The sequence below is a fragment of the Crocodylus porosus genome, unplaced genomic scaffold (assembly GCF_001723895.1).
Source record: "Crocodylus porosus isolate Cpor-Errol unplaced genomic scaffold, CroPor_comp1, whole genome shotgun sequence".
Taxonomy (NCBI): domain Eukaryota; kingdom Metazoa; phylum Chordata; order Crocodylia; family Crocodylidae; genus Crocodylus; species Crocodylus porosus.
The window spans coordinates 85,060,645-85,083,360 of record NW_017728943.1 but is presented as its reverse complement, the minus strand read 5'-3'; the positions used below and the strand labels follow the sequence as shown (position 1 = coordinate 85,083,360).

The following is a 22,716-nucleotide window of genomic DNA, read 5'->3' as shown; positions in this document are numbered from 1 at the left end:
GGAAAAATCCCTAAAAAATCTATTTTGACTTCTTAAAAACTTGTTATATTTGGACTTGTTGACCTATATTCCAGCCTTCATATGCATTCACTATTGACTTGTACTGAGTATTACATATTTGCAAGGACCAGAGCTCAAGTGTTTGTCATTCTCTGTCTCAGTGTTCTAATTGTACGTTTCCTAACTTATGTGGTTTTAATATCCAGCTGAGTAGTTACAAAAATATTTTCAGTGTGGTTGTTTGTGACCTCTTTAATTTAAAAATAATAATGTGAATGATTGCTTTTTTTCTCTCTTTCTCCACTCTGCCCCAAAATATTTTTTAGTCCTACATGCTATGAAAGAGGACAGTGAGAAAGTGCCAAGCTTGTTAACAGATTACATTTTAAAGGGTGAGTATGCCTGTTAGATCCTAGCTAATGAATACATGCTTTCTTTTTAAGTTCCTATGTGATATATAACATAAATATTTAAAAATTCTATTCCTGCTGCTTTCACTGGTCTGTTTTGCGTTTTGAGCAGGCTATGCATATGTTTTCATGTGCTTAAAGACCTCCAAGCATGTTAACCCATAAATAAAACTGTTGTGATGGTAATTTATTTTAAAAGAAAGTTGAATTAATATGAAATGGAAAGTACATGCACATAGCAAAATAGCTGTAGTACATCATGCAGTATCAAAAACAAGTCATTTCAGATCTAGTGTATAACACAAAATGCGCATATTGAAATTTGTATATTATACATTTTTTTCTCAAATGGCAAAATATTTTAATGGTCTGGAAAAATGTATGTTACTAACATAGGGTCTTGTCTAAAGTGAAAATTTAATTCTAGTAACTAGTATATTAGTACTACTTGTTTTATATAATTGTCAGTTTATTTACAGTTTAAAATTATATGTATTTGTCACATGTTTCCTTGCATTGTACAACCAATACAATATCAGTGTGCCAAACTAGGAAAATTACTGTTTGCTTTGAAAGACTGTTTTACAGTGTAAAATTATGAAAATTATGAAGATTTGTTGCAAATATTCATTCTGAAATTATGTTCTTAGTTCATCATATTACTTCTTGGTTATTCCATATTTTGCTCATTAGTGTCTCTTAGTTACTGTAGCCAATTTTATTTCTTTACTAAAATATTTTGGATAAAATATAGTGGTTAGTTCACTTGGTCTTTCTCCATAAATTAATCCCTTCATTCTTGATTCTGTTTATTCGTCACATTTCTGGTAGTAAGAAGCCCAGAATTTATGGTACTCAAAAAAAAATAAAAATAAAACCAATCTCACCTGGACCTAGATCATAGAAAAACTATAGATCTATATGCTCAATTCTAGCATATGAATAATCCTACTTGGGTGTTTAAAGTTAAGCATGTGCTTGAATTTTGGCACATTTTAAAGCATAGTGTTCAGGTGGAATTACTGTGTCCCTTCTCTAGAATATGATGCCTTTGTATACAGTTAAAAAGTGTGTTACTTTTTGTTGCCAAAATTGCTGTCCCTGTTTTCTGTTAGGAATATTATTTTCCAAGGTTCTTTATTGTTTAAAATATCATTTGATTTAATCATTCTATAATTTTTGTTTACATTGTTAAGTTGATTCTTCTGTTCTGATCTCATAAATATTTGCAGATCCTTACTGATAACTTTAATGTGTTGGTGGATTATTTTGCTTTAAATAAATTCCTCTGCAAGGCTTAGGGATCCTTAACAAATCATTAATATTCCAACCAAGTCCTAAGAGCACAAAAATAGTAATTCATCGAAAATTCAAGTGGCTAGTGACCTACAAACATAAGTTCTCTCCATTCATTTTTCGGCAAGGCATACCTTTGGCTTTTTCCAAAAACAAAATTTGTGAAATTTCTTTTGCATTTTAAGTGCTAGAATTTAGTCTGTGGCTGATTTGCTATCTTATTAAAAAGGCCAGGCTAGAACACCAATCCAATGTGTAATATTTTGACAGTATAGAGTATCCCATTTTGTATAATTTCCCTAGTCTTGCTTTTATCTTATATAGCAGGGGTTTGTCACTCAGGGGTACGTGTACCCCCGGGGGTACATGTGGGCAGGCAGGGATGGAGTGCCACCACCCTCCACCTCCCAAGAGCAGGACTGGGGGGTGAGGGCAGCAGCTGTCGTTTGCGGACTGCCCAGGTGCTGCCCAGCTGGCCAGACATGGTCAGCCACCACTGCCATCTGTCCCCCTTCCCTCCCCTTACATCTGACTGGCTTCCAGGATCTGGTGCACAGGCAGTCCCTCACATACATGTGCATTCCCCCACCCCACACACACATACCCTACATGCCCACCCCTCCACATACCCTCACACACAACTCCCCACACCCCAGACACCCACATGCTCAGCCTGCCACACCGACACATAATATATAAGAATAAGACTTTATTTTGTGCTATTATGCAATTGCCTCTGTATACACTACTAAAAATATCAAGATATTTTTAATATAATTAAAATATCTTTTAGTTGATGTTTGATTTTTACTATATGATTTGTTTTTTATCTATAATTTATTACAATGATATCTGCTGAAAGAATGTATGTGTGAAGCTCTCAACATCTTACCGAAACTTGTTAAATGGCACTCTGGCCAAAATAATTGTCCACCCCTGTTGAAAGCAAAGAAAAAGCTTAATAATCTTACAGTTTTGGAATAGAAAATAATTTGTTGAATTTGAAGCAATTTGTATGTTTAACATTTCATAGTAATTTTCAGTTATTTAAATACTGATCATCATGGACACATCCTACCCTATTATTTTCATCAACTTGAATCATGACTGATGGGTTAACTGACCCACAAGATCTCTCAGGTAGTTATCTTTGCCCTAAGTAATCCTGGAAGATGCATCACAGCCACAGTTGAAAGTCTTCCAAAGGTTCAAACTCTTAATAAATAATCAACTCTAAACACTGTATACAGAGGTAAAAATTCCAGATTATGACACTTCCTCTTATCTGACGAAATTGTGGTAAATTTTAATTAGTCTAGTCTTAAACATAGGCAGTCTTAAAGTCTAGACTTATTACTAATAGGGAATATCAGAATGGTCTCTCAGAAAAAGTAGAAGAGAAAAGCAGAATGAACAACAGAGTGGGGAATAAGTTGCTAGTGATATTCTTTCACATCAGTGCTTGTTGCATGTTTACTTGAGGATCAGCACCTGAAAGGTGTACAAAACCATCTTACAAAGATATGGAATTGGTCTCCCAGTCCAAAAAAAGAATGAAGCTGTTGTCTGTTTAGAACTAAATGTATAGATACACTTACTATTGATACCAAGATAAACTGGAATGGGGCTTTGCCCCATCAGCTGCTTTTCAGTAACTTGCTATTCACACCTGTTGCGCCCTTGATGCCGGTGCACCCTTGACCTGCAAGCCTGGGTCAGCACGACCAGCTTGGCGCGAGGAGGGATTTATGACCGGACAGATGGGGGTTAAGACAAGCAGGAGTCAAATGATTTAAAGCGTGTTGGTTACACAAAAAGTTTATTTTACTTCGCTACTGATGTGATGCAGCGTAGGCAGAGGAGTTGATTTATTCAGTTACAGCATGCAGATATCATGTTACCCAGCATTTACAGGGTGGGTAAGAGAGTTGATTCCGAGCGATTCACACAAGCCATTGCAGTCTGCAGATTACTGAGAGCTCTTGATAAGAAAGATAATGAGGGAGATAATCGAGCCGGCAAGGACGGGGTTACGCCGAGATAAAGATTGCAGGTGGGGAGATGTTTGTAAGAGGCCACTTTACAAACTGCGTCTCCTGGGTGTATGTGTGGAGAGTTCTCCGCTTTGGGCGGAAGTTCTTTCAAAGTTATACTTGGCCAGGGTAGTCAATTACTGCACGCCAGGCATGAATAATTAACAGGTTGGCACTTGTGCTCTCTTTGTTTGCTCAAGTTTCAGGAAAAGGGGGGGTCATTTTTTTACTTGGGTGGTACTGGTCCTGTTTGGTCACCGGAGGGCGAGCATAGCACATTATTTAATTTTACGACTTCGGTACAGTCAGCCAATTTGGTATCTCGTTACCAGATTACGGTATCTCTTTTGACGTATTCAAGGTTAGTTTCTCTTGTGTAGGGAGCTCGAATGATTTGAAATGAGGCACAGACAGGGGTGTATATATGCAACACTGTTAATACAGAGGGATAAATTACAATTGCAGAGTTTGTAGTGTTAGTCTCTGACCTTTTGCCATCTGACCTTTTGCCATGGGCATCCAAAATCAAAGAGTTTAATCTTTGACAACACCCTGTGATTTTGGTGAAGAAGAATGTGGGGTGGGAGGCACCAAAGACTTCCTCACTGGTTTCAAGGGAGGAAAAAGAGATTTTTAAATCCTACTGTCATATTATGTCAGGAGGAGATTTAGAGATTTTTTTTTTTAGCTAATCCTTGGATTTCTGAGTAGTTCTGGCTATAAAACAGAATGTCAATGTTAGTTTATAAAAGACAACAAAAAATCAGTTAATATTAATGGATTCTGTACCACACTGAAATATTCTAAATCTTTCAGAGTGGAATGGATAATTTATAGATCTTATATACATTTAGAATGCCTGTTTGACATTGAGCTCAGAGATATATCAGCTGTGCGGCATGAAGTTTGAGGGGGTGCTTTGTTGGGGGGGGTTGGTTTGTTAGTTTCTTGTTTAGGAGGCAATTTTACTTTGGTCACTCAATCAGTAAAGAATTTTCACTGATGAAATAAAAATGAGGCAGCAATAAGTGTCCTTTCAAAACCTCACAGATGTACAATGATTACCATTACAAGAGGGTCATTTCTTAGATAAGCTAAGCAAGAATATTTTACTGGCCACCAGAGAATGATTTAGCATTTATTGAGTTAACTCCTGTAAATACTCACTGTTGACTTACCCTTTTTAAAAATCCCTCAGATTAATTAGGCAAAAGTATGTACTTATAAGTTGGGAACAATTTTGTGCTTGAATGGTGGTGGCGCTTTGCAACTCAACTTTTGTAAAGAAATACAGTGTCACCAGCAGGAACAAACCATTGGTAATAATTAAAGATAATAGTAATAATTAAATAATTTCTGTTTTCACCATTACGTGTACAGCAGAAGAAATCATGCTCTTTACAGTGTCTCCTTAGAAGGGCATAGATATTTGGGAGAACTCTCAAACTATAGGGAATGAATAGGTAATGAAGTAGTCTTTAGTGAAGTACTGACATGGGCAACTAAAGAAGGCTGTGGAATTTCCTGGAGGATTTTAAGAAAGGTTAGACAAATCTTTGTCAGTGATGGTCTAGATTACACTTAGGCCACTTACAAGTATTGTATTTCAATCAGAATCATGATTGTCCTAGTGGAAACTACAAGTATACAGGTGTTTGTTCTATTTCTCTTGGGGGAAACATGCCCCTTATGGGAGAAAGGTCTTCCTGGAAGGTCTCCTTTGCAAGAGACTCCCAAAAATGAATACTTGTACAGTCTCTCCAAGTCTGGTCCCAGGTGGGCAGTGGAAGTAGCAAATTCAAAACCAGTGGGGATGGGCAGCAGGCTCAAGTTCCCACCCCTATGGGCTTTAAATGCCCTGTGTGCTGCCCAGAATTTCTCAGAAATTTCTATCACTAGAAATGAATAACTCTTTGTGGCTTTAGTCCTGCTTCACTGTAGGGGTTAGACTAGATGTCTGGATATTTTCCTTTATATCCCTTCTCTTTATGTTTCTGTAAAAAAATAGCAATAGCCTTATGGTAGGCAAAGCTACAAGAATATGAGATTTCACAGGCTGGATCAGAAGAGTAGACAAGTTGTGAGCTTTCTTGTTCTTCTGATGGTATGTCCACACAAACAAAAAGTGTGATGAAGAGATACCTATACTTCTCTTAAAGCTTTTCTTAAAGCTAGTTGGAAGTAGGTTATCCTGGATGCATCTACAGGAAACATTTACTGAGCAGTAGACTAATTAGCTGTGCAATAAATGTCATATATCTACACATGGGCCCCTATTACACTGGAGTAAACTAATTTACTCTGCTGCAGAGTTTTTTCATGCACAAGAGCAAAAATAAATGTGACACTGACCAGCTGGCTGGGACACAAGGGTGCTTCAGTGCAGGGGCTGCCTGCCCTCACACTGAAGCACCCTTATGCCCCAGGCAGCGCCTCCACAACACTTTAAGGTGGAGGGGAGTAGCCCTGGGCTGGCAGGCTGACCCCCAGGGTCTCTTGCCTACCAGGGCTGCTCTGACCCAGCTCAACATGCTACAGTCCCAAGCACATGTGCAAATGGCATGCCCAGAACAAAAAACTCCAGAGCAATAAGGTTATTGCTCTGGAGTTTATTGCTTTTCATTAATATGCATATGTAGATACACCCACTGCTTCTCAAGCAAATCCACACAGTTTTCTGCTGATGCATCTAGTTGCCAGTTCCCATGCTGATGTATGAGGACCTGTAAGTGGATTCTAGATGCATTGAGTATTTACTTCATACAACAAAATGTTTCCAGCGACTGGTCTATTATCTGATGTTACAAGGAAAATTCTTTAAAAGGATTATGGCCACACAATTAAACTTTTCAAAGTAATTCCTTTAATCAGTCTTTGATGGTGCATTATCTAAGAATCACTTGTTATTATCTAAGGATAGTTCATTTCATTCCCAAATTTCAAGGCAAAGTGTTTGAGCTGGATTTTTGAAGGACTAGGAAAAAATAAGAACATTGTAACTAAAAAGAAGACCATAACAACCGTGAGCATTTAAGCTCCTAATACCATTGTCCAGATGAACAAGGAGAGGTGGTGAGCTCAGTTAGTCCGTAGTCAGGAAGAAGGCAAGGCAGGGTGGCACCTTAAAGACTGACTCATTCAGAAAGGCATAAGCTTTCATAGGTGGCAGTCTGTTTCAGAAATGTGTGACAAAGTAGGCTGGTGCCTCTGAGAGCCTATGCCCTTCTGAATGTGTTGGTATGCCTTCTGGCACAAGAACAGATGGACACTACAGATGGATACTTTTGTGTCTTGCAATGATAGCTGACCCAATTTTTGCTATAACTGAACTGGGGCTTTTGGTAGTAAGATACATGCTAGACAGATTTCTTAGTCTCAAGGTCTAGTCCAGGATTAAATGCAGAAAAAAGGGTTATTTACACCATCAAAGTTATTCAAGTGTGTTAAAATCATTTGACTTTTCTGTCACCAAAGTCCTTCTTTTTCCTAAAAGAGTTTTATTTCATAGATTTCTTAGATTTCATAAACATTAGGCCTGGATGAGACTTCGGAAGATCATCGAGTCCACCCCCCACCCAAACGGCAGGAAGTCAGCTGGGGTCATAGGATCCCAGCAAGATAAGCATCCAATTTGCTCTTGAAGGTGTTCAATGTAGGTGCTTGAACCACCTCCGATGGCAGGCTATTCCAGACCTTGGGGGCTCGGACAGTAAAGAAATTCTTCCTCATGTCCAGCCTGAAACAGTTTTACAGTATTTTATAACCTTTCAGCCTCGTCATCCCTTGGGGCGCTCTGGTGAACAAACATTCCCCCAGATAGGTCTCTTCTCACTGAACCATTATATCAAGGCACTTTTATCATTGCTGATTAAGGCAGGAAGAATATATTTAAGAAACTGAACATACACCAATCAGTATGTACAGCTGATGGGCACGTTAAAAGAATTAAAATATAAGCTCACCACTGTGCTGACAGTTTTCGCTGAAAAATTACCAAGAACTTGGTACTGAAGGATAGAAAACAAAAAAAGGTCATAGCAATTTTCAAAAGGAGTGATTCTAGCAAATGCCATCTTCACCATACCTTAATGTAATACATTGTGTCCCACGTGGTCTGCCTGCTGGATCTGGCCTGTGGAGCTATGTGATCCACCCATGGGTATCAGACCAATCCTGCATGCCACATGCAGTGTACAGGGTTGTACATTGTATGTGGCACCTGTAGATGAACCCGGCACACTACTTCCCAGGCTAGTCCATATCAAGCCATGCCACAGCCAGCACACAGGACTGGTCTGGTGCAATGCAACATGCAGTGTGTGCCTCATCCCAGCCCACTGTGCCATGGGCAGGACCCTGCTCCAGGGTTTGCACTGCCTATAGCACATGGGCTGGACAGCACAGGCACTACGTGCACTGCTCTGCCAGGCAGGCCCTATGCACTGTCTCCAATGCACATTGAGAGCCTAGCGCCCAAACTGGACTTGCCCAAGAGCTAGTGAGTAGGGCCAGTCTGGCAGGGCATATTCAGTGTGTATGCCATGCCAGTTCCCTGGTCTGTATGCAGCACCCACACTGCAAGGTCCAGCCCACGCATCGCCTACAGTGCAGGCCCTGGTGTGGGGCCAACAAGTGCTGCACAGAGCACAGGGGACCAGCACAGGAAGATGCTGCACTGGGCACCCTGCCAGACCAGCCCTGCATGCTGCTTCCAGCACAGCCTGATCTGGCACACAGCCAGACCCAGAGATCGTCATCTAGTCACACAGCTGGATGAGTTTTTATATAATGCAATAGATAGTGCAAGTGAGGAAGATTTGTGAACCACTAGAGATAAATGGAACCGTGAGTAGGAGCCTACCTCACTTGGCAGGGTGGCTGGCTGATTTTGTGGGGAGATTGTGGGGCTAGCCACCATATTCATGGGCTGATTGTGGTGGCCCCTCCCTCCACCTCCCCCCCACGCCTCTAGCTGAGGGGCCGTGGTGGCCCTGCTCCTCACCACTGAATGGTTGCAAGGGCTGTCTATCATGTGGCCCCACCTTCTTGCTGCTAACTGATTGAGAGGGGTCGGACCACGTGACAGGCAGCCCTCTCAGCAGTGCCAGATTTTGCAATGAAATCACAACTGTGAAATCACAATTTTGGTAGATCCCTAACCGTGAGCAACAGAGCTGGTACAGTGTGTTAAATCTTGTCAAATATTATTCCTGTTTTGATTAAATAAAAATCAGCCAGATATGTAGATATTCTCCACATTTCACAAACATTTTTATATAATATGTTGCCGATTGTATAATCAAGTATGTTTAAAATGGGTTTGAGCCTTGACATAAGGGAGTAATATCATTTTTGTGAAGGATTAATCAGTGGTTAATGGTAACTAATAGTAACTAATTAACTCTGCGTTGGGATGTTCATCTAGCCCGTAGTTTTCATTACTTCATATGGTATTAAATATCTTCATTAATTTATAGTTAAGTGCATAGGTCAACAAATTCATTAATTAGAAAGGGTAGCTTGGTCAAATGGCAAGGGTAGCAAACTGTAAGCCCAAGGATCAGTGTTCTGCTTCCAGGTGTTCTAGTCATGGCATAGAACCCAGAGGCACATCAGTTCACCCACCTATATTGTTAAGTTAGTATCATAAAATAAATGATAAATTGTGTGTTTTCATTAGGTATTGGGCGAACTAGCAAACAGAAATAATATGGGTAGAGGTATAACATAGAAGAAATAACAAGAAATGTATTATAACTTTAAAAAAAACTTGAGCAAAAAGATATAAGACAATGTCTGAAATGTTGGAAGGCAAAATCCTAAAAAATAACAATGCCAGAAAGAGGCCTTGAGACCAGCTAGATGTCAGCGTATAATTCAGTAAAGTAGTTGAAAAAAACAGGGTAGCTCAGGTCCTAGACAGATATAACATTTGAAGAGCTTCAGGCTTTTTTGAAGTGCTTCACAGGGCAAGTAAACGGACATAGATGGCAAATATTAGCTCATAATATACAGTGGAATGACACATTTACAATCTGTGTAATATGTCTCACCACAGTAGACTGAAAATAGTACATATTAGATGCTAGTGAAATATATAGCTCTAACAATAAGTTTGATGTTAAACTCCAAATAGATAACCAGTTATTTTTTTCACTTCTGTGAAATTAAACCTTCAACTTTTATAATGTATTATAATATATTAGTGCTATGATAAATAATGCAAATAGAAGCCCAAAAGGATTTCTTTTTTATTGATATAAGGACACTTATGTATTAAAGTAAGGATATATATTTTAAAAACACTATTTTGAAATCATATGCAAACTTTCAATTATGAGAAATATTCCATTATTACAGCAAAAAATTGGCTGGCCTAAAATTTGTACCTAATCTTATCTGCATATTCTTGCTTACTTGATGTACGTGAAAAAGTAATTGTGATATCATGAGAGCTCAAGAAATATGTAGATATTGATACAACTGGCAAAAAAAAAAAAAGGGAAATACATGTATTCCCTTTTTTAAATTAAATTAGTTTGCCAAAGTTTTTGTTAATTTTACTAGATATTGAGATATAAAAGATGGGAATCCATGCCATTTTTACAGTTGTTTTGTTTGCTTATCCTGCATGTGATCTTTTCAAGTTATCCATAGACTGAAACTAAATTTTTTGTTTAAATATAAAAGGGAAAATTAACCTTGTATTCAATGTTTTTATTTATTTTTTTACCAGAACCACTTTGCTCAATTGACGAAGATTTTTTTTTGTTTTTATTTATTTTTAAGTTTTTGTATGTTGTTGTTACACCTGACTTCTTTGTTTTTTTGTTATGCTAGCATTGGTTTGAAAAGTGGATGGCTCTGAGGTTTGTGTCTTTTACATGTGAGACAGGAATGAGAAATGTGAAGGACATGTCTTGTTTCCCCACTGTATGTCATCTGTTGGGTACACACAACGGGCTGATATTGTAAAGTTAACATTTGAAATGTTTAATACGCTCTTTAGGGTTGTTGGTTGTAGCTGTGTTGGCCTAAGGGCAGACCTGCATTTTGCATTTTGGCTTCTATTCCACCCAGGAGAGCACACACAACACCAACAGACACTCCCTATGCCTGAAGAAGGGTGTTTGTGCCTGAAAGCTTGCAAAGAACAATTTCCCCAACTATTTAGTTGGTCTAATAAAAGATACCACATTTACTCAAAGAACTATAATACACGCTTTAATATTTCACTGCATGGCAACTCATTGTCTGTCTTGAATGTTTCATGAATATAGTTAATGCTTTAGAACAGAAACCTCAGGCCATAAATTGCATAAACCCCCAGCCTAAGACATGACCTCTTAATTTAACTCATTTCTGTGTAACAGTCAAAAAATAGTAGTGGGTTTTGTGACATATATGTGTGTGTGTGTATATATACTTATACACACACGCGCGCACATATACACGCTCTTGGGGTAAGGGAGCATAATTATCAATTTCAGTTACTCTAGCAGTAACTCTGTTTTGGATAGGATAGAATTAAGCATTCAGTTTACTGTACCCTACAATATTTTTATACAAACTGTTTTCATTGAATTTTATGCATATACTGTTCTTTTGCAGTTCTTTGTCCTACATGAAGATGGCTGCTTTTCTTCAGAAGTAACCATGCTCCTTCCTATGACAAGAAGCTCTCCTTGAACAATTCATAGTATTTTTCTTTTTATTTGGCACTGTATCTAAACATGTATGTATTTACTTTCTGTGTCTGTCTGAACAATGGGCATGATGATTGAACTTATCCATTTTAACTTAATAGTGCAATGTACTTGAGCACAGAACAAAGTGTACAGTTTTACTCACAAATGTTGTTTTGGCTTTTTAAAATCTATTTTTACATTGTACAGCATGTAGTAATCCCTCCCACACTTTTTATTGGTGTGGAAGAAAAAAAAACTTTAATGTAAATAAAGTAAGCTTATAGTTTTAACTAATTTACAGTAAAATCATACTTGGTTCCTATATCGAACATACAAGAGAGATCACAGCCAAACCGGCACTAGAAGACTCTATGGAAGTTTTTCAGTGGATACTCCAAAGCATTGGAAACTAAAACTGAGCACTTTTTTAAAGCAGTAATGTGGATTAAAACAATGATATAGCATTGTTCAGGCATTGAACAAATTTTATAATGCTTTGACAGGAAAAAGATTCACAATGTGGCTGCCACCTTTACTCACTGCTTGATTAATCTGAACATCAAAACATTATGTAATATTTATGCAATTCGTTTCCTTTTGTTTTTAGTCGTCTTCAATCATGACAATCCATTGAGATCAGATATACTCCATTATTGCTGCTATCATGTTAAAAGTTTGACCCTAATATAATACTTCATAGGCCGTAATATATAAACAAGAACTTCACAAGGCTATGTCCTTTACCTTATGTGAAAGGGTTGAAAAAGTGAACCTAAATTCCCTTCAAGTATTATGTTAAAACTTTTCATTATTTTGTACCTGTAAGATTTCCTACATTTTTTTTAATTCTCAGTCTGTGAAGATGATGTACCTGCACCTAGGTATCATTGATGAGAGCATCTTATTAAAGGTATCAAATCTTACCTTTAAAGTCACTGATGATTTTTGTCAAACCTATAGATTAAATCAGTGATCTGAAAGGAAAAGCGAAATACTAACAGAAAGAAATAAAGTGGTTCTTTAGGTTTCATTCTTCATTTATTATGCATATATTTTGTGGTAGACCTGAAGAGATAGGGACTCTATAGCAACATATAGGAAGTTTTGCTTATAAGCAAAGAATTTTCCTAAGAATTTGCTTCCATGGAAAAGCCTTGGTGAGAGAGAACCTGTAAAACTTCCTACAGTGCAGTATTTTTACAATCTGTTTATTAATACCATGTACCATTTGAGTTTTCAGTTTCATTAGTGGAATACACTAAATATGAGCATGGCTCTCTGTCACTCAGTTATGCATTTTTCCTCTACATGCTATAATTACTGTAATTGAACCTCAGTATTATGTGTCTGTCATACCTGTCGCTGTTTTCAGGATATTCAGAGTTCAGAACTCTTCACCACTGCACCAGCTTGTCAGAAGCAGACAGTTGTCTCCCTGTTCAGGTGGGATAATGGCTTTGTGTTGCTTGCCTTTTCAATGAGATGCTTACATGCAGTTGCTGATCTGGTTAGGTCTGTCAGTTTCTGGAGAGTTTGGGTTTTTGGGGGGATTTTTTGCCTACTTTTATTTTACCTTTCCTTTAACAGGTCCTGTAAAAAGAAAAACGCCATTTGTTTCCATAGCTGGTGTTATGACTTGAGCATGGCTCTGTATGTGTTCCCATAGACTGCTGCTTTTCAAGCTGCTCTGTTGTAGTTCTTGGCTGAGAGTGAGAATCCTGCTCTCTTATTTCAATACAGAAAGGGAGACACCGTGGCATAAAATATGGTGAGCCCTATCATTGTTCCCCAAAGTACATCTACTCAAAGATATTTCATCAAGTTGTTAGGTGATAAGATTTGGAACTAAAAGGTCCAGAACATTGTGGCCCTGATCCAGAAAACCACTTAGGCATTAGAGTAATCTTTCTGAATTCAGTGGCACTACTAATGTCCTTATAGTTACCCAGGCATAAGTGCTATGGTGGATCAGAGCCAAAATACTCAGGACCTTGCAGAATTAAAGCCCAAGGTCTTTATCACTCAATAAAATTACTCTTATATTCCAGGAAGGGACACGTAAGAGAGCAGAGCTGAATGATGATCTTACTGGGAGTTGATGTTGGTAGAGTGTAGTTTTAATATACAATTCTAACTTAAGTTCCACTCCATGCCTTATTGGTCCCAGATTCATGGAGTGTCATGTACTGGAGTTAAACAGGCAGGAATATCTTTTAATATATTTCTTTTCTGTCCTTAAACATCAGTATTTAGACCTAGGCAAAAACTCCCTCTTGAGTGCCTGTGTAAATCAATTACAGAGAGAAAGTAAAAATATTTCAATATTTCATTAGTACTTTTGTTGTAGTTTTATGGAATTTTCTACCATACTTATAGACCCAATACTTTGCCATTTTGAAATGACTGCAGAATATTCTATTCCCAAAATCTGTCTGAGGAACATAAACAAAGTAAAATGGCAGTGCGTTTTAATTTTAATACTAACTCGCTGGCATCTTATCATTTTACTTACTATGCTAGCTAAAACTTTAACAAAGCTACTTGTTAGGGAAGTCTAAAACAAGGTTTTTTTCCCCATTTAACATGGGGGAGCCCCTCATCTTAGAACTGAGTAGGAGGGCATGGGGAGAGCAGGTGGCTGTTATGGCTCAAGCTCTATCTTCTTCCTGGGGTCGGGGCCATAGCCCCAGCTGCTGCCTGCCCACCTCCTCCTTCTGTCCACCTCTAAACCCCTCTATCTTCCCCGCTACTCCTCCATGCAGCCTCTGTTCCCCACCTGCACCTCTTCCTCCCTGCTTCCCCTCCTCCCCATGGGTGCCAGCAGGCTCTGTTCCTGTTCTAACCTGGGGCACTGAGCGTGGCCTTAGCCAGTCCCACAGCAGTCATGCATGCCCAAAATTTGCAAAAATATGCCTCTGATGGAAATACATAATTCTAATGTGGGTCAAGCCTAAGGAGGCAAGTTTTCTTTTAATAAGAATAAAACAAAAACCCTGAATAAATGCCATTAAATCACCTGAAGTGCTTGCTAAAGTATCATATATGGTATAACTGATTCCCAGTTCATTGGATTCAGGTGCTTCATTTGATAAGTTTACCTGCTGGCTTCCTAGAATCAGCTTGGATGAGGGCATTCTGTCTGAGAGTTAATCCAAATTGGCAGAAATCATGCTTATTGGCTAGGAAAACAAGCAGAAAAATGACATTTAATAGTATCAGTTTCCTTCCGCTGAATGGCATTTCATCTTACTGCATTCTCAGCTGCTCCTAGATAGACACAGCAGGAAGGAATGTTTTGTCATACATACCAGGTCAGGAAATTGTGACCTTTTTCTTAGCATGCAAACCTTACCATAGAAATTTACATCTCTGTCACTTCTAGATTAGATTACCTAAATATCATCTATGCTTTAATGCCACCAAGAAATTGGAACTAGTGTAGAATGTGGCAGCTTGAGGGCTTAGTAGCAGTGCTTACAGAGAGAATCCAACATCTGTACAACATCATTATATGGCTTCAAGTTAATTTCCAGAAGCAATTCAGTATGTTGGTTTTGATCCATAAAGCCCTGGAAATTAAAGTCAGTTGATATACTTTAACAGTTCAGTGAGAAAGGGGTTGGAGGCAGGAATAGTCAACTGATAAATCTACAGATCTGAAATACGTTTTCCCTCATCAATATACCTACACCCAGATTTGATGACCATTAAATTGCAATGCAAAATTCAGCTCTTCTCCCATGCTTTTTCTGAGAAAATAGGCTGCATTGGACTGTAAAGTTGCCCTAGTCTGGGTACATTTAGGACATTTTTACCTTAATTTGTATGTTTAATATTTTGTTTGGAGCTGCATCTGAATCTAAAGGCATTCCAAAGGTTATTAGAATTTCCATTACAGAAAAACACAAGTAGAAATGAAGCCCGAAAAGCATCTATCGGGATCACGAAGGGAGTTATTTTGGGTTTGGTGGTTGTTTACACATTTAAAGCCTCAGAGAAACCCTGAGACTGGTGGAAATGCAGGTAAACACATCTGCCTTAATGTTAGGACAAGCCAGCTCATTACTCCTAAGTTCTCTACATATTAGGCTTTAATGAATTCTAGGGAGTTTATACACTGCATGTGCAATAATAAGTAAGAAATGTTCCCTGAAGACACAAGTTACTAATTATCCTACAATTTAATTTTTCTACCCTAAGCCAAGAAATTTGAGAGCGGTATGTGCCAATGTTTTGTCCTTGCTAGAACCCTAATCTCTTGTCCCATTATCCAAATTCCTCACCTTCAGTTTAGCTCAAGACTTGTTTTTTCCTCTTCATTTGTATTCATTGACAAATAAACGCTGACTAGTTAATTGAACTAGTGCAAACAACACTGATGAAGAAATCTCATTATGCAAGAGACATACTTATTACATTTTTCTGTTGTGTTTCTATGACACCTTTTAGAAATGTGTTTTTTAGCATTCAATACAAAAATGAAAATTCTACGTCTTCCTCACATTTATAATAACCATTGAGCTTAAACTGTTTTGTTCTTTTCAAACCAGTCCCTTTATGTGTTTGCCTTTGTTAACTTTATTGAATAAAATACTAATTGCAGAATATCTGTTCATTTATTATTTACATAAAATGCTTATAGATGTCTTCAAAGGAATATGAATAACTTCAGTAATAAATCCAGACTGTCTGCATAGGATAAAAAAATTAATAACATGTAAGTACAAAGTTCTTCTAAAATAAAAATGATTTGCACAGACTATGTCCAGATATGGTTTTGGAAAACAAACAAGATTCCAGATTTGGACCTCTCAGCAATTTTACATCATTGTAGGTACTGACTTCAGCGAAATTCTTCCCTATTTTACATCGCTATGGCCACATCTACACATGCGCTTTGCTGCAGAGTAAAGCGTCACCATCTTCACATGCAACAGTGAAGTAGACTAATTAATACTGCCATAAGATAGTACTGTCCCTCACAATACTATCTCACGGCAGAGTGATTAATTGTGATTAAACTCATGTGTAGAAGCTGGCCATGGGCATAAAGTGCACCCAGTCAGCAGGGAGCTAGACTCCTGCCTGCCGCCTAGCCACACAATTCCATACTTTCAGCACCCTCATGCCCCAGACGGCTCTTCCACTACCTGCTGTTGCCACCCAGAACCCAGGGCAGAAGAGGCCCTGGCATAAACTGCACCCCAGTTCAAAGTGCTGCTGTTCCAGGTACCTGTGTAGACGCTGTGCCTGGGAGTAATTTACTCCAGTTCTAATTGCTCCGGAATTTATTCCTTCAAATTAATTGCACGTGTAGATAGCCTGTGTGATCATAATGAGGTGTGCAGTTTTATAATTCCCAGATGTTTATAATCCAGTTATACATAACAATCTAGATTTCCCTGTTGCCTTAAATCCACTAGATGCTAGGAAGATATTTGCCCAGCTTCAGTGGAAATGTGTTATATAGTTAAAAATATTAAATGTTTTAGACAGGCAAAACATGCTCTGTCACCTACTAGTGCTGCCACTAGAATTTCAGTTCATTTTATAGATTGAGACAAATTATTAGAGGATTCTGAGAAATATTTTCTCTCATGCTTCTTAGGTCATCCTAAAATTTGCTGATTAAAAAAATCATATTAACCTTTATATGCAAAGAATACAAAGATTAAACTAATTTTTTCTATTAACATACATGAGAAATCCTTCTGTTTTCTAGCCAACACCTTAACTTGTGTTCTCAACCTTAATACTTGCATTTGAAAAACATCTTCATTAAGACAGAATGCATTAAGTTGACAACGGTGTATCAAGAACAATATAATAATTTGTTTCTATGTGTTTAGTAAAATCTGGGTTCTGTCAGGAGCTTAATATAAAAATGTTGTCAAGACCCAAAACTCCTTGGGTTTTAAAGTGTTTGTAGCATCTAACCTCCATGTATGAAACATTTGAATAACATCATTATGTGTACAGTATAAAAACCGTAATAGAAAATGTTTCTATGGAGTTAAAATCATATTAACTTATTAAAGGCCTTATTCTTTAAAATGGTCTTTCTGCTACCAGTGCCTCTTGGCCAAAGGTCATGTTTAATGAATGATTCTCAAAGCTGGACAGAATGATTCTGTCCTCTAGCATAACCCACCTATCTAGTTTGGCTCATCTTTGGAATAAGACAGGGAAAGGTTTTTTAAAGGAGATTAACAATTGGCTCTTGCCAAGAAAGTAATATCTCCCAAACAAGCACCTGTCCTAGAAGCTCTGCTCCCACCCCAGCCAAGGAGTGGAGGGCTGAGAGAAGCAGTGGAGCCACAGGCACAGCTCCTAGCTGCCTGGCCCCAGTGTATAACCTTTTCCCACCCCCAGCTGCACCCTGCTGCTAACACACCATAGAAGCTACCTAGTCTGTGTCAGACCAGAGCTGGGTGGTTCCAGATGATGTCTTGAAAAGGTTGCAGGCTATTGAGGTAGAGGATGAATTGAACAGCAATGCAAAATCTGTTACTTGAATAATGCTGATTTAAATTAGATCAGCAGCCACACACATCCAAGCTGCTACAAGATTCCTAAAATTTAAGGATTCCTGAATTTTTGTGGAAGCCCCTCTGAAGACCTGGTAGCTGCTTAATAGTTTCATAGTAGCTAGGGTCAGGAGGGACCTGAACAGATCATCTAGCCTGGCCCTCTGCCACAGGCAGGAATGCATGCTAGGTTCACAAGACCCCAGACAGGTGATCATCCAACCTCCTCATGAATTCGTCCAAGGTAGGGGCCCCCATGCCTACCATCCACCCACCTTCCCTGGGAAGTTGGTTCCAGATTTTGGCCACCCTAACTGTAAAAAATTACCTTCTGATCTCTAACCTAAACCTATTCTCCATCAGCTTCTTACCATCAATCCCCATCACCCTAGGCGGTGCTGGGGAGAAAAGGGCTCTACCTATCTGCTGTTGATCTTCCCTGATGAGTTTGTAGGCAGCCACCAAGTCCCCCCCTCAGCCTCCTCTTGCCAAGGCTGAATAGATTCAGGTCCTTCAGTCTCTCCTCATAGGGCCTGTCCTGCTGCCCTGTCACCAAGCGGGTGGCCCCCTTAAGCATCCAACTGTTTCCATAGCATCAACTGCTTGGTTCCTTCCACAATTGGCTGGTGTAAGTTGTCCCGACAGGTGCATACAGAAGCTCTGCCACTGGTAATTTCAGAAGCATTGGATATACTTGTTTCTTTCTTGATAGTGCCACTGACACTTGGCTAACTACAATACCCACTTCCTTCTCTTTCTCTAGCATCACTAATCTTGATAACGGTGAGGAAAAACTCTCTGTGTTAATTTAGGCCTGGAAAACTTAATCGTTGCCAGAGTCATTGGAACTTGATCTACAGCTGAACATTTGCTTCAACTGCCAACATAGCCAATATGTGAAAAGGCCTATCCTTTGAGGTGTCACTTCCAGTTGGGTAACAGATGTCTTCTTTGTGAGAATGATAAACACAAGAACACAGAGAAGGTAAAATTCCAGGCTGCTAAAATGCTGAATAGCCCAGGAGATTTCTCTGCTTATACCCTGGTAAAGCGCCACAGTGCTGTACTCCTACACCTGGTAGAGTTGTCTTCACGTCTGTTGACTCAGGATCCCAGCTTGTTTCTGTATTTGTAATTGTTGAAATGCTGTCTCAATAAAGGATGAGATTTTCTTTTATGAGTCTGGTATCAGCAATTGCTTTGGCCATGAGCTCTAACCAGTTCCTGTGCAGGAGACATTCATCTCTTTACCCCTTGGAAATCTCTCTACACTTAGTTTAGCAGTCTAAATTGGTATCTGTTTCTGGAAGGAAATACTGATTCACTGATCAGTGATTGTGAAGGAGTTAAGAGGGGAGGAGGAAGAGAACTATACCTTGCAAAGCTTTGCCCACCCGCCTTGGGTCCATCCAGTTGTGATCCAAAGTGTCCAGATCTTTTTAATGTGATCATTCTTTATTTTATGCATCATTCAGCAGTGAAAATTATATTGGTATTTTTGTGCTACTAGTCTTCAAAGTCAACAACCCTGCCAGCCCACTTAGAGTGCATTGTGTAAGTTTATCAATGTTCATAGTATAAAGATCACTGATACAACCATTAGGACTAGACATGCAAGCACCATATTTACCCAAATCCAAGATGACTTGGAATTTAAGATGATCCCCCTGATAAATAGATTCCATACATAGAAAATTATAGATTTGTTGTAATTTTCTATGTATAGAATCTAGGTAGCAGAAAGTCATCTTTGTCCCCCACCTAACTGCTGTGGCAAGGAAAGCAGTGGTTGGGGTAAGGGACTAGCCCCTGCCTCTTGCTTCCCTGCCTCTTTTCCCCTCTATGTCCTTCTCTCCTGCCTGTTCTGCTGTGCTTACCTGTCCACTGCTGCCTGCTCCATATCCGTTAGCCCCCATGCTTGTGCCTGCCCCCCCACCTCCCTGTTTCCCTGGTACTCTGTTCCCCTCTTCAGCCTGCCCCCATGCCTACCATCCACCCACCTTACCTCCTGCTGCAGCTCTGCTCCTCCAGGGCAGTCAGCAGCAGTGCAGCCCCAGCCTGGCCAGGGAGAAGCAGTGGGAGTTCCTGGCAGGGCCAGGTCAGTGCTGGAAGGAGCTGGAGCAGAAAGGGAGGGAAGGAGGGGGAAGCTGGGAGGAGAGGAATATGAGGTGCAGGACAGGCACAGAGGTCAAGGGGTTCCCACCTTTACCCCCCCCCCCAAGACTCAGCAGTCTTCCCTCCACCTGTGTGCCCCCTCCCCCATCAAAGGACCCTTTCCAGCCTGGGGCAAGCCACAGCTCAGCTCCAGCTTCAGCCCAGAGCCAAAGCCTGCCATGGACTGCTACTCAAATCCAAGACAAGGCTATTTTCCCCCTATGCTGATTGTGTATGGGGGGGAAAGGGGGAACATCCTAGATTTGAGTAAATATGGTATTGTTCATAGATTTCATAGACATTAGGGCTGGAAGGGACCTTGGAAGATCAAGTCCAGCCCCCACTCAAGGGGCAGGAAGTCAGCTGGGGTCATAGGAGCTCAGCAAAATAAGCATCCAGTTTTCTCTTGAAGGCATTCAGTGTAAGTGCTTGAACCACCTCCGATGGCAGGCTGTTCCAGACCTTGGGGGCTCAGACAGTAAAGAAATTCTTCCTCAATGGTCTTGCAGTAGTTTATAACCATTCAACCTTGTCATCCCTTGGGATGCTCTGGTGAACAAACGTTCCCCCAGCTCCTGGTGGTCGCCCCTGATAAACTTATAGGTGGCCACCAGATCACCCCTGAGCCTGCGCTTTTCCAGGCTAAAGAGCCCCATGGCTCTCAGCCTAGCATCGTACGGTCTGTTTTCCTGATCTCTGATCATGCGCATGGCTCTTCCCTGGACTCTCTCAAGCTTCTCCACATCCTTTTTGCATTGTGGAGCCCAAAATTGGATGCAGTAATCCAGCTGTGGCCTCACCAAGGCCAAGTACAACAGGAGAATGACGTCCCGGGATTTGCTTGAGAAGCATCTATGGATGCAAGCCAGTATTTTGCTCGCTTTACTAGCCGCAGCATCACATTGCTGGCTCATGTTCATCTTGTGGTCAATGATGACCCCCAAGTCTCTTTCTTCCATAGTGCTAGCCAGCATAGCACTGCTGAGCCTATAAGGATGCTGCAGGCTTTTCCTCCCAAGGTGGAGAACCTTGTATTTGTTTCCTCCCAAGGTGGAGCATACCTGTCAGAAACTAAGCCCCACACCTTCCCTGAGTGCCACTCTGTTCTGCTTTCCTTGACTGATTAGCTGCTGTGCTCCCTGCTCCTTCCTCAATTTGCTATGTGTCACACACACAGACTCCCTTGCCACTTGCAAGTTGACTACCCCCTAAGCTTTTACACAGTTCTACCCCAACATAACTATGTTAGCAACACTTGTACTAGAGACCAAACCTTACATTTGCATCTCTGAAGAATTTATGCCTGGCCACACGATGGCAGCATCCACTTGTGTTTGAAACAGAAGAGCCCATATCTAGCAATACAATACAGGTTTCAGTAGTGCCTATAATAGACATAAGGATAAAGAAATCCATTTATGATAGTGGTTCAGTACACTATGAAATCACAAACAGTGGATGTACGCATCTATGTGTGTACATATAAAACTATTTTTGATAGTGTTGGCATGACATCTAAGCTGTGATGGCTCAGGAATAATGCAAGAGGCAAGGATTTTTTGGGGCGATATCTTTGATTAGACCAATTATATGATTGTAATAAAGTCAAACAAGTTTTGATTGCTGGGCATTCTTCAAATCACTCAGTGCAGACCTGATGGATGCCTTGCATTCAAAAGCTTATCTAATTCCCAACCATGCAGCTGGTGTAGTAAAAGATATCACCCAATAAATCCTTGCCTCTTACATATGAAACCTGTGATTTCTCATATCTATTTACTAAATGTATTACAATGACAGTTATCACTTGGTTAGTGAAAACAGGCTGCACAAGAAAAGTTCTCTGAGCAATAAGTAATACAAGTGTTTTATAATGGTTCAAAACCTGTTGTCTTGTGAATTTTAATACAGTGATGTGGCTTGCAACTGAATTTCTCCTTAAAATCACCAGACCAACGTCATCTTCATCTCACTTCATAGCATCTGATAAAGCAGGCTATCACTTATGAAAACTTAAGCTTCCCCAAACTTGTTAGTTTTAAAGGTACTATCCTGCTTGGCCTTTTCCCTAACTTCAGACTAACATGGCTAACCACCTCTCTCTTCACCTCTTCTGAGCAAATTTAGCAATCCTCAAAATAAGCATTAATTTCACCTTAGACCTAAGCTTCTGCTGGCTAAGGCCAGACCCAATAAAGACTTAAACATCCAAAACTAGTTATTGGCAGATTTTTAGGCATAACAGTGCAAACCTGTAAATCTAACAGCTATCTAACTATGAAGGTGTCTAAACTCATCAGCAGAGATCTGGGTTTTACATTTGCTGTGGAAAAATGTGGATTTTCTCATCTGAAGGAGAAAAATACAAATTTTCTTCTTTAAAGGAGAAAATGCAGGAAACTGCGGGTTTCCCCTTGCAGTCTGGCAGCCTTCCAACCTGCAAAGAGCTGTTTGGGGATGGAGGGAGCAAGGGAAGGCTATTGGAGAAGAGGCACCACCTTCATGTATGTGGCCGGCACACAGCCAAGTAGGGCAGTGGTGGAAGCAGTTCTGGCAGCCAGATGCAGGTAAGTCTATAGGAGTGGGGGTTGGAGAGCCAAGGCTTGGG

At 39.8% G+C, this 22,716-nt stretch overlaps 1 protein-coding gene across 1 annotated transcript in view; it reads left to right on the top strand.

The window, feature by feature from the left end:
- FEZ2 (fasciculation and elongation protein zeta 2) overlaps nucleotides 1–16,032 on the top strand; it is a 61,041-nt gene extending 45,009 nt beyond the window's left edge. The window contains exons 10-11 of the mRNA XM_019548603.1: nucleotides 327–392; nucleotides 11,351–16,032. Coding sequence (XP_019404148.1) covers nucleotides 327–392; nucleotides 11,351–11,367 — 83 coding nt within the window. The 3' untranslated portion in view covers nucleotides 11,368–16,032. The remainder of the gene's footprint in view (nucleotides 1–326; nucleotides 393–11,350) is intronic.
- Nucleotides 16,033–22,716: the final 6,684 nt, after the last annotated feature.